Source organism: Lepidochelys olivacea (assembly GCF_965140295.1).
Source record: "Lepidochelys olivacea isolate rLepOli2 genome assembly, chromosome: 10".
In the NCBI taxonomy this organism is placed as follows: Eukaryota; Metazoa; Chordata; order Testudines; family Cheloniidae; genus Lepidochelys; species Lepidochelys olivacea.
In genome coordinates this window covers 33,289,923-33,301,988 of record NC_140420.1, presented here as the reverse complement: position 1 = coordinate 33,301,988, position 12,066 = coordinate 33,289,923, and the positions used below count along the sequence as shown (strand labels likewise).

Genomic DNA, 12,066 nt, shown 5'->3' with positions numbered 1-12,066 from the left:
CTTGACTCAGCACTGCCCCTGCAAAGAGGAGACCTTTTCACAGAAGGCTGTTTTGTGCATGCTGAGACATTGTACGTCATGGCAGGGTGGATATTGCAAGGCAGGGATTCCCATGCTTTTTGCCGGCATGACCCCATTTTAATGAACCATTTCCTCCTGGGGTCACAGACTGTATGGAGGGTGCCACTTTGCAAAGCAAAATGGCATCCTCCCCCCTTGTATGACTGCACATGCACCATACACGTGAGGTCTCACCACACAGAGGACACCATTTTGCTCTACAAAGTGGCATCCTCCGCACAGCATTACCTCATACGTATGGTGCGTGCAAAGTCATGCTGTGCGGAGGATGCCACTTTGTAGAGCAAAATGATATCCTCCATGCATTATAACCTTGCAAGCACCATGCATGTGAGGTCACGCTGTGCAGAGCAGAATGATGTCCTCTGCGCACTAGGGACAGCCGTGACCCCATCTGCTTGTGGCACGACCCCATTTGGGAACTGCTGCTGCAAGGGGAAGGGTTTGCACAGAGCTCAGCAATGTCGATCAACAAACCTGTTGGCCTGTTCAGTTGCTGTGTGTGTCTGGGGAGCCAGGGTGTCGGGGGGCGGGCAGTGGTGGATCTGCCAGCATTCACTTGTGATGCTCTTGCTGGCTAGCACAGCTTTGCACCCTGGGAAAGGGAAGAGGCTATTGTCCCTGCAGCTCTGATGAGCTGCTGGCAATCCTGTTCATCACTGGACACCGTGTTGCTTACTGTCCTTTCCAATACAGGTGCTGTTCTGCTATGAGCAGTTTGATGAGCTGACACTCTTGCACCTTCGGGAGTTTGACAAGAAGAAGCTGATCTCAGTAGAGACTGACATCGTTGTTGACCACTATAAGGAAGAGAAGTTTGAGGAGAGCCGCCCAGGTAGAGCATCCCTTCCCCCAGCACGTCCAGTGCGTGGCCTTGAGCTCAGCACCTACATTCTCCAGCTCAGCAGCCAGGTGGAGCTGAGCCTCCCACATGGCAGCCAAGATGGTAGCCAGTGAGAATACCCTATTTTTGTGCCCTCCCTCAAGAAAGCATTGCCTTTGTTAGGCATGTGAGCAAACTCTCTCTAGTTAGCATCCTGCCTCTGCAGTGCTCAGAGGCCCCCGTGGCAGCTCTGCCCCTGACCTGGGCAGCTGTCTGTTTGTATAGTGCCTGCTCTTGGTTTGTAAGCTGCTGAGCACCAGTTCTTGCAAGTTCCTTTCCTGTTACTTCCCCACCCTCCCTGAAGAAGGAGTGGGTGGGGATGCAGTGTCCCTTCCCCAACCAGTGCTGCAGGCCCACTCTGGGAGGCCTTTTAGCCAGCCTGCATTGTCCTACAAAGCTCCGTGGGCCACTGAGGATTCATGAGGCCAGTGACTGTAAAGGGCTATGAAGTGTTGATTATATTCTCAATAATAACACCGAGAACCATGAAGCAGGAGCATTATAGCATAGATGTAAATTCTTCTCTTTAAAATAAAAGAAATCTAACGTTGTCCTGTCTACACTGGGGTCAAAACCCTGTCTGGTAAGAGAGCAGGCCCTGGTGTGGACAGGACCCAAGCAGTTTTCTAGTTTAAAACAGTGATTAAAATATTGCATAGTGAGTTCATGGGCACCTCTGATCTATCGTAGTTTTAAAGCCAGCTTCATTTTAAAAGCAGAAACTCCTGATCCCAGGGGTGATATTGCAGCGTGGGGATTGGGGTGGAATAAGCTTGCCCTCTTTATGTATGAGGTGGTCTCTGGAATGATGCAGGCTGAGGTTGTGCGTTTGGCATGGTGCCGTATCTCTGCATCTCTGTTTGGTAAGAGAGCAGATGGATGGATATGAGAAAGGACAAAGCTGCTTTTCAGGAGCAAAGCACAGTGCTGCCCAGTGACAGACAGTACTGTAATGTAACCCATCCTCCTCCTCCCCAGCTGCAGAACGCCTGACGGAGAAAGAGGCTGAGGAGCTGATGGCCTGGATGAGGAATGCATTGGGCTCTCGAGTCACCAGTGTTAAGGTACATGTGCTATAGGATTCTAGTAGCTAAAGGTAGAAAAGACCTGTATAGATCATAACCTCTGAAAAGAGGAAGAATGGTTTTGTGGTCAAGGCGCTGAACTAGGGTCCAGAAGATGTGGGTTCAGCCACAGATTTTCAATGTGACCTTGGGCAAATCATTTAATCTCTCTGTGCCTCAATTCCCTACCTGTAAAATGGGTGTAAGAACCATTCCTTTGTCTGTCTTGTCTAGTTAGCCGTGTAGGTGCAACCAAAGGGCTAATGCAGACTGTCTGTCTGTCTGCTCAGCCTGAGCTGATTGGCAGCCCCACGGCAGCTGGGAGTATTAAAGGGCTGTATGGCAGGAGGGCAGGGTGGCTGCTAGAGAGACAGAGGTACTGGAGAGAGAAACTCCTGATAACAAAATGGTAAGAAGAGAAGCCAACACTCCAAAGAGAGAGAGGAGCAGAACAAGAGGCTGTAAAGCCCAAAGAGGTAGGGAACAGCAAGTGTCTTGAGAAGGGTTAACTCTGCCTGTGCCAAACAAAGCTCCTGAGCTGGAGCCCAGTAGAGTGGGGGGGCCTGGGTCCTCCTACCTCATACCCAGACTAAGAAGGGAGATGGAAAATAGTCAAGGACAGTGAGCGTTAGTCAAGGTCAGAGGAGTGAGTCCAAGACCGCTGGACTTCGAGTTCCTTATATTTGGACCTTTCTGCTTGCTACAAAAGGAGATAGACTGAGCAGTGACTTAGCTAGAGAACTAGGCTGCATAAGATGACAGATTCTCTTGACACCAGAAGGGCAGGAGGGTTTGTTAGATTGAAAGGACCACTGCAGCACCACTCCAGGACACAGGAAAGCGCTCTAGAGGCCAGGATGTGCTCCTACAGACACCAGTTCTTTGGCTTGGCTCAGAGGTGTGATTGTAGTCGGATTGTTCAAGTACATTTGGGTTACCAAGGAGTAGTTAGGCTAGCAGTGAACATGCTGAGTGATCAATAATGTTTGCTGGTAGAATAATTCTTCAAGTTCTCACTCTGTAAACAGTAGAGTGAACTGATACAGCGCTTCATCTTCAGAGTGCTTCACAAACGTATACACCCCTCTGGGTAGAGGATCTTAATTGTTCTGCCTCTGTACAGTGTAGGTAGGTGACTGGCTTGAGGTCAGAGAAAAGGAGTCAGTGGAGCACTTACATACTGTGGGGGGGGGGCACTGTAGCAACTCTTAGGCCTGGCCTACACTACGGGGTTAGGTCGAATTTAGCCGCATTAGATCGATTTTAAAATTAATGTATCCATACAACCAACCCCGTTCCATCGACTTTAAAGGGCTCTTAAAATCGACTTCTGTACTTCTCCTTGGAGGAGAGTAGCACTAGGAATAGCACTAAAATCGACCTTGCTGGGTCGAATTTGGGTTAGTGCAGATGCAAATCGACGGTATTGGCCTCCGGGAGCTATCCCAGAGTGCTCCATTGTGACTGCTCTGGACAGCACTTTGAACTCCAATGCACTAGCCAGGTACACAGGAAAAGCCCCAGGAATTTTTGAATTTCATCTCCTGTTTGGTCAGCATGGCGAACTCAGCAGCACAGGTGACCATGCAGTCCTCCTAGAATCGCAAACGAGTTCCAGCATGGACCGAAAGAGAGACACTGGATCTGATTCCTGTATGGGGAGAAGCATCTATGCGGGCAGAACTCCGATCAAAAAAAAGAAATGCAAATATATTTGCCAAAATCTCACAGGGCATGTTGAAGAGAGGCTACAACAGGGACACAAAGCAGTGCCGCGTGAAAGTTAAGGAGCTGAGGCAAGCCTACCAAAAAGACAAAGGAGGCAAACGGTAGCTCAGGGTCAGAGCCCCAGACATGCCGCTTCTATGATCAGTTGCACGGCATTCTAGGAGGGGACCCTGTCACCACTGTCTGTGGACACCTGAAAGGAGGGAGTCTCGCACAACAGGGAGGAGGATTTTGTGGATGAGGAAGAGGAGGAGGAGGAGAATGCGCCGCAGGCAAGCGGTGAATCCGTTCTTCCCAGCACCCAGGACCTTTTCATCACCGTGGAGCCAATACCCTCCGAAGGTGGGATCCCCGACCCTGAAGCTGGAGAAGGCACCTCTGGTGAGTGCACATTTGTAACTACAGTACAGGGTTTAAAAGCAATAGTGTTTAATGTTTGATTTGCCCTGAAGAATTGGGATGAATTTGTGGCCAGTACAGCTACTGGAAAAGTCTGTTCACATATCTGGGGATGGAGCGGGAATCCTCCAGGGACATCTCCATGAACCTCTTCTGGAGGTACTCTGGAAGTATTCTGGAATCACGGCAGCACAAAGCATGGCAGCAAATGGTCCTGGGTTTTGGTCACATTCAAGCAACATTCGGTCTATATCTTTCTGTGTTAGCCTCAGGAGAGTGATATCATTCATGGTCACCTGGTTGAAATAGGTGAATTTTTGTAAGGGAACAGTAAAAGGACCCTGTTCATGCTGGGCTCTTTGCGCTTGGCTAAAAGGGATCATCCTGGAGAATAGCCACGCGGTGGGGTTGAGGGAGGTGTATGCTGCACATCCACCCTAAAACTGCAGCTCCTCCTTTTAAATGTGAAACCCAATCCATTGCTTGCTATGGGAAGGGATGGCGCTGCAGTTTGAAACCATTCCCATGTGTTATGCATAAGAAGCCAATCCTGCGTACCCTTTGCCTTACCATGGCTGAATGGAAACCAGATTCTGTTGCCCAGCCATGTGTGATGTGTCCCCATACCGGCAGGTGCGCAATATAAAAGGCAAAATGCGACCTTGTACCTAAAGCACATGTGCTGTCTGCTGTGAATTGCTTGATTCACTGTTAAAGAGTCTCCCTTTTGTTCTCAGAAATGTATCATCATAAATTTTACTCTTCCTTTTTATCTCTTCCCAGGTGCAAATGTTTCTAGGCTCCCCTATCATCTCTGTCCCTGAAGTTATCGCAGATTAGAAGGTGAAAAAAACGCAATCGCAATGACATGTTTTCCGAGCTCATGCAGTTCTCCCGCACTGATAGGGCACAGCTGAATGCATGGAGGCATTCAGTGTTAGAGACTAGGAAAGCATTAAGTGAGCGCGAAGAGCATAGGCAGGAGAGTGGAGACAGGAGGCGATGCTAAGGCTAATGGGGGAGCAAACGAACATGATGAAGCATCTGGTGCAGCTACAGGAAAGCCAACAAGAGCACAGACCCCCGCTGCATCCATTGTACAACCGCCTGACTTCCTCCCCAAGTTCCATATCCTCCTCACCCAGACACCCAGGAACGTGGGGTGGGGAAGCTCCAGGCACCCAGCCACTCCACTCCAGAGGATGGCCCAAGCAACAGAAGGCTGTCATTCAAACAGTTTGATTTGTAGTGGCTACAATAAGCAATGTGGACTTGTCCTTCCCTCCCCCACCCCCAACCCGGTCTATCTTGTCAGTTATCTCCCTTTTTTTTAATTAATAAAGAATGCATGGTTTCAAAACAATAGTTACTTTATTTCGAAGGGGGGAGGGTGGTTGGCTTACAGGGAATTAAAACCAACAAAGGGGGCAGGTTTGCATCAAGGAGAAATACACACAATTGTCACACCGAAGCCTGGTCAGTCATGAAACTGGTTTTCAAAGCTTCCCTGATGCGCAGTGTGCCTTGCTATGCTCTTCTAATCGCCCTGGTGTCTGGCTGCTCAAAATTGGATGCCAGGCGATTTGCCTCAACCGCCCACCCCGCCATAAAAGTCTCCCCCTTACTCTCACAGATATTATGGAGCACACAGCAAGCAGCAATAACAATGGGAATGTTGGTTGCGCTAAGGTCTGACCTAGTCAGCAAACAGCACCAGCAAGCTTTTAAATGTCCAAAGGCACATTCTACCACCATTCTGCACTTGCTCAGCCTATAGTTGAACTGCTCCTTACTACTGTCCAGGCTGCCTGTGTATGGCTTCATGAGCCATGGGAGCAAGGGGTAGGCTGGGTCCCCAAGGGTCACTATTGGTATTTTAACATCCCCAACAGTAATTTTCTGGTCTGGGAATTAAGTCCCTTCTTGCAGCTGCTCGAACAGCCCGGAGTTCCTAAAAATGCGAGCATCATGTACCTTTCCCGGCCATCCCACATTGATGTCGGTGAAACCTCTCTTGTGATCCACCAGTGCTTTCAGCACCATTGAGAAGTACCCCTTGCGGTATACGTACTGGTTGGCAAGGTGGTCTGGTGCCAAGATAGCATCCTGTCTGTCACCCCACCACAGTTAGGGAAACCCATTGCAGCAAAGCCATCCAGTATGACCTGCACATTTCCCAGAGTCACTATCCTTGATAACAGAATGTCAATGATTGCATTGGCTACTTGGATCACAGCAGCCCCCACAGTAGATTTGCCCACTCCAAATTGATTCCTGACTGACCGGTAGCAGTCAGGCGTAGCAAGCTTCCACAGGGCTATCGCCACTCGCTTCTCAACTGTCAGGGCAACTCTCATCTTGGTATTCCTGCGCTTCAGGGCAGGGGAAAGCAACTCACAGAGTTCCAGGAAAGTGGCCTTACGCATGCAAAAGTTTCGCAGCCACTGTGAATCATCCCATACCCGCAACACTATGCAGTCCCACCGGTCTGTGCTTGTTTGCCGGGCCCAGAATCAGCGTTCCACAGTATCAGTCAGCCCCACTGCCACCATGATGTTCCAATTGCCACAGCTCATGCTTTCAGGAACGTCTGTTTCCATGTCTTCATCAAGATCGTCCTCGTGCTGGCGTCTCTTAGCCCTGTTCTGCATATGCTCCAGGATAGTGCGTGAGGTGTTTAGAATGCTCACAACAGCAGCGGTGAGCTGAGCGGGCTCCATGCTTGCCGTGGTATGGCGTCTGCAGGAGAGCAGAGTTGCAGCAGAAGCGATGGATGATGACGGATGCCACAAGAATAGATATTTATATAGAACGACAAGAGGACCTGCAAGGTGGATTCATGGCACCAGGAGAGTAGTGTTGCAGCGGAAGCGGTGGATGACGATAACATGGAGAGATTTGCTATTGAGATTGAGCTCATTTACAAGAGCAGGAGAGCAGAGTTGCAACGGAAGCGGTGGATGATGACAGTTAGCAGTCGTACGCACCGTCTGCTGACAGCAGCACCCAGGACATAATAGCAGCGGTGACACTGAGCTGAGCGGGCTCCATGCTTGCCGAGGTATGGTGTCTGTCATAAACATACAGCTATGGGTAGCATAAAATCCCTCCTTTGCCTGTCAAGGGTCAAGAAGCTCAGATAACCTGGTTGGCACCTGACCAAAAGGACCAATAAGGGGAGAAGATACTTTCAAATCTATGGAGGAAGGTTTTTGTTTTGTTTTTCTTTGTGTTCTCTCCGGGTCAGCGAGGAAGCAGGGCAGGGAAAATACATCTCCTAAAGCCATACCTGAACTAAGCATCTAAGATTACAAATTGTAAGTAATAGGAAGGAAAATGCGTTTTTAGCTTGTGAATTTTCCCTAGGCTAAGAGGAGGTTTATTCCTGGTTTTTTTTTGTGGTTTTTTTTGTAACTTTAAAGTTTTGCCTAGAGGGGGAATCCTCTGTGTTTTGAATTTGATTACCCTGTAAAATTACCTTTCATCCTGATTTTACAAAGGTGCTTCTTTTATTTTGTTTTTATAATAAAGTTCTGTTTTTAAGAACCTGATTAGTTTTTAGTGTCCTAAAAACCCAAAGGGCTGGTCTGTGCTCACTTTGTTAACCTATTTGGTCGGTATATTATTCTCAAGCCTCCTCAGGAAAGGGGGTGAAGGGGATAGGGGAGATATTTTAGGGAAAGAGGAACTCCAAGTGGTCCTTTTCCTGAATCTTTGTCTAACTCACTTGGTGGTGGCAGTAGTACCCATCCAAGGACAAGGAAGTATTTGTGCCTGGGGGAAGTTTTTAACCTAAGCTGGTAGAAATAAGCTTAGGGGATCTTTCATGCAGGTCCCCACATCTGTACCCTAGAGTTCAGAGTGGGGAGGGAACCCTGACAGCGTCTGCACAGAAAAAAGGCGCGAAACGATTGTCTGCCATTGCTTTCACAGAGGGAGGGGCGATTGACGACGTACCCAAAATCACCCGCAACAATGTTTTTGCCCCATCAGGCATTGGGAGCTTAATCTAGAATTCCAATGGGTGGCGGAGACTGCGGGAACTGTGGGATAGCCACCCACAGTGCACCACTCCGTAAATCAATGCTAGCCACGGTAGTGAGGATGCATTCTGCCAACTTAATGCACTTAATGTGGACATATGAAATCGATTTCTAAAAATGGACTTCTATAAAATCGACCTAATTTCGTAGTGTAGACATACCCTTAGGTAGGGAGATAACGGCAGAGGCAGAATTAGACCCATATCATCCAAGCTTCCCGCCCTGTGCTCAGTGTCTGTCTGTCTCTCTCACACACACGCACTCAAAAAGGTACTGTTCAGGCCGTGGGCTTTCACCCCGTTGTAGGCAGTTTCTTGAGTGTGGGTGTCAGTTCTCTTGGAGTTTTGTGTAGTTTCTGCACTGAGGAGACATCCTCCTCCTTGGCCGAAAACCAGCCTTTGAGCCCTTCGTTATCCCTGACTTCTGAGCTGCCTGCATTTCCCATCCCATCACTGTTTGTTGTTCCTCTGACAGGTGACTCCACGACTGGACACCCACCCGGCCATGATCACTGTGCTTGAGATGGGGGCTGCCCGCCACTTTCTGCGCATGCAGCAGCTGGCCAAGACCAACGAGGAGCGTGCCCAGATCCTGCAGCCCACACTGGAGATAAACACGGGGTGAGGTGGGGCAGAGCTGTGCACAGTGATGGATGCAAGCTCACATGATGTCCAGCCTCATGGGGGTCCCACATCAGCTACCCTCTGCATTATCCACCCCACAGGTTATGGGGCTGGGATGTGGAAGGAGGTAGGGAGAAGCTCACAGGTAAAGAGGCAGAGAAGGGAACTTTTGGCCATAAGGGAGGCATTTTGCTATTCCTCCATAGCGCCTTGCTCCTCTTGTGATCAGTGGTGTTGTCATGCGTCCAAGGGGCACTGCGACGCTGTGTTGATCTCTCATTCTGTTGCAGGCATGCGCTGATCAAGAAACTCAGTCAGCTGAGGGTCAGCCAGCCCGACCTGGCCCAGCTGCTGCTCGATCAGGTGAGAGCCATGTCTGCACCACCATGCTCCCTGGGCAGGCTGCCATATCAATGGGCAGTAAGGGAGTGGGCCAAGGCTGTCCTCCTGACCAGCTGGAACCAAACACCCAGTGGTCCCCATTCTAGGTATTTTTAGTCCTGCATGGCCCAGGGTCCATTTTTTCGAGAATGTTGTGATGTCGTCCAGGAACGTGGCTCAGTGTTACCCACTCTGACCCTACTGCAACTCATGTCTGGTGCAGAGCTAGGAGCTATGCTGTTCACGCTGCGGGGTGGACTGGGCTTGGGAAAGAAGGGCAGGGAGGGAAAAAGCAGAGAGAATTCATAGGCTTGTCTGTTGGAAGCACCTGGCATTTAAGATGGCTCTTACCATCCCCTCCCCACTTCAAAAGTCTGTCTGAAACCGACCAAGACTCCAAATGGCACGTCACACTCACATGCACTCCGGGGCATGGGGTGCTGGAGAGAATCCCTGGGCAGCACCTCTTCCTATCATATGATCCCCCCAGATGTGTCTTGATGTGTATCCCATGATCTTCTACAGAGGAGCTGCACTTCTCCATTTCATACCAAGGTGGCTCCTGCTGCTAATAACATTCCTTCTCTTCTCTGTGCCCTTGTCTGTCTCAGATTTATGAGAACGCCATGATAGCAGCAGGACTGAATGATGACCCCAGACCTATGGTGAGCCGTCTGAATGAACTCCTTACCAAAGCCCTGGAAAAACACTGAGCCCAAACTGATCGAAAGGGCAAGCTCTGTGCCAGATGCCAATCACTGTTTCCTCCAGCACAACTGCTTTTGTTGTTGACTGTTGGAACATCGGTCTGTTCCCAGACTCTGCTGCATGGGGTAGAATATCTGCATCTCTGCGTGACATCTAAATATGCTTCCAAGTTTCACTTTATAGGGAGGTTGCAGTTGTAATTACTGGACTGCGTGCCCACACAGAGTCCCATCGTCCTGCTGAGACAAAACCTGGAGATTACTGCTAAAATGATTTGCCAGGATTTCTACGTTTGGCCCAAAAGTCTTAATTTCATATTGATTTTAGAAACAGCCTTTCCCAACAGAGCAGTTGACACCAGGAGTCCAGATTAGCTCCCCATATGCCCACCCAGGAATTAGCCCTTGGGCTCAGAACACCAGCCTTCAGCACTAGCAAAATGCATTAGCTTGTCAGGAAACCTCCACCTCTGCCTGGCACCTAGGGCTTAGCAGGCACAAGGGTAGATTGTTGCCATTAGCAAACACAGGTACTACTAATGGAGCAATGATCTGTCAACAGAGTAGTGTAGCGGGTAAGGCAGCTCAGCTGCTGGATAACTAAACTCATCCCTGCAGCTGGGGAAATATTTGACAAGACCACTTGACTTTTTGGACAGTTTCCAGGGTTTTTGCTTCCCTTGTGGTATAATTTGCATGCCCCTGGTAATCTCTGTTGTTTATTTATGTTAAATAAATTCCTCTTCATTTCAAGGTACCTTCATCATGGGATTTTGCCTCATTTTGTTCTATGCTGTGTCCCAGGTCTGATAGAATGATAGTTCTTAACCCTTTCAGACAGTCCCCAGTTCTGAGAGGCAGCAGGATCCTAGAATGGTGGGCGAGGGTTCCCTCTGCTGGTGGGAACATGAGTGGATTAGGGGAGGCAGCATAGAGGGAAATGGAAGGAAGATAGGAGGCACTTTAAGTTCTTTGCTATGAACCCTTATTCTTGTCCTTAAGGGTATAAGAGCTGAACTCCAGATTTCTAATGTGTGCTTGCTACCCAGCAGAAAGGGCCTGAGATAGACGAGTCATCATGGTCTTCCAAGTTTGTTTCTCAGTTACACATGGACAAATCAGTGTACAAGATTTTTTTTAATAACTGAAAACTCTGCAAACTCAGCATGGGCTCTGAGAGTCAGGCCAGGGTCTTTCTGGTTCATCCTTAAATCTCCAGTAATAAGATTCTGTAAGTAGAACTTGGTTAATGATTCTGGTGCTATGTGAGCCAGAATAGATGTCAGCTCTCTCCCAGAGCTATGTGAGCTCGGCAGGTGAACAGAAATAAGTAGTAAAAACTAGTCACTAAATCAGCATTTATGATGCTGACCAGATAAGATCCAAGAGTAATGTAGTGTCATTTTTACATACTTACCTTAGCCTTCAGTTTTACTCAGATGAGGAAGAGTAGTAACTAATGGCTGATTGGTCTGGGGACTGATAATGAGAGTAGAAACTTTCACCTCTACATCTCCAGGATTAACCCAGACCAGATAAATGATGACCAGTGTCATCACTGACTGAAGTCTGTTCAGTGGCTTATATGAAATGAGTGGTGGGTCATGGTCCAGCTCCCAGTAAGATACATGTGGTATCTTGTCACTGTTTGTGATGGAATTCCTTAGTCATTTAAATGAGAAGTATCCAGTAAACTATTTTACACCTAATCTGCGTTATATTGTGTATAACAGTAAGAGTGCAAATGAGCTGGCATATATAGGCCTCTACATTTGCAGCCAGTAGTTAATCTGTCATTAAATGCCTCCTTCCATGAACTGAACCAAGACTGCACCGTTGTTTAAAATATATTCCTTAAAGAGAGGCAACCTTCTATGCAGAGTCCGTTAATAGATATATTGGATCATTCTACCAACAAATCAGTGCAAGTATATAGCAATGACAGGTTATTACTAGATGCTACATGTATATCCAGGGCTTGTTAGAACTCTGTATGATCACTGGAGAAATAGTATGCTGTCCTGTACTGCTGGAGAAATAATATGCATCCATGGAACTAGACTGTATTGTAATGTGTTGCTATAGCTTTTTATGGAAACAGAGTGAAGAAATGGAAATTTCTGGTGAATTCCTGATAAGTACTCACCTGCACTCTGG

At 48.3% G+C, this 12,066-nt stretch overlaps 1 protein-coding gene across 1 annotated transcript in view; it reads left to right on the top strand.

Annotated features, from left to right (window-relative positions):
* Positions 1 to 10,672, top strand: part of TRAP1 (TNF receptor associated protein 1) — a 75,598-nt gene extending 64,926 nt beyond the window's left edge. The window contains exons 14-18 of the mRNA XM_084642119.1: positions 778 to 916; positions 1,943 to 2,028; positions 8,673 to 8,818; positions 9,112 to 9,184; positions 9,814 to 10,672. Of these exons, the coding sequence (XP_084498245.1) occupies positions 778 to 916; positions 1,943 to 2,028; positions 8,673 to 8,818; positions 9,112 to 9,184; positions 9,814 to 9,915 (546 nt within the window). The 3' untranslated portion in view covers positions 9,916 to 10,672. The remainder of the gene's footprint in view (positions 1 to 777; positions 917 to 1,942; positions 2,029 to 8,672; positions 8,819 to 9,111; positions 9,185 to 9,813) is intronic.
* Positions 10,673 to 12,066: the final 1,394 nt, after the last annotated feature.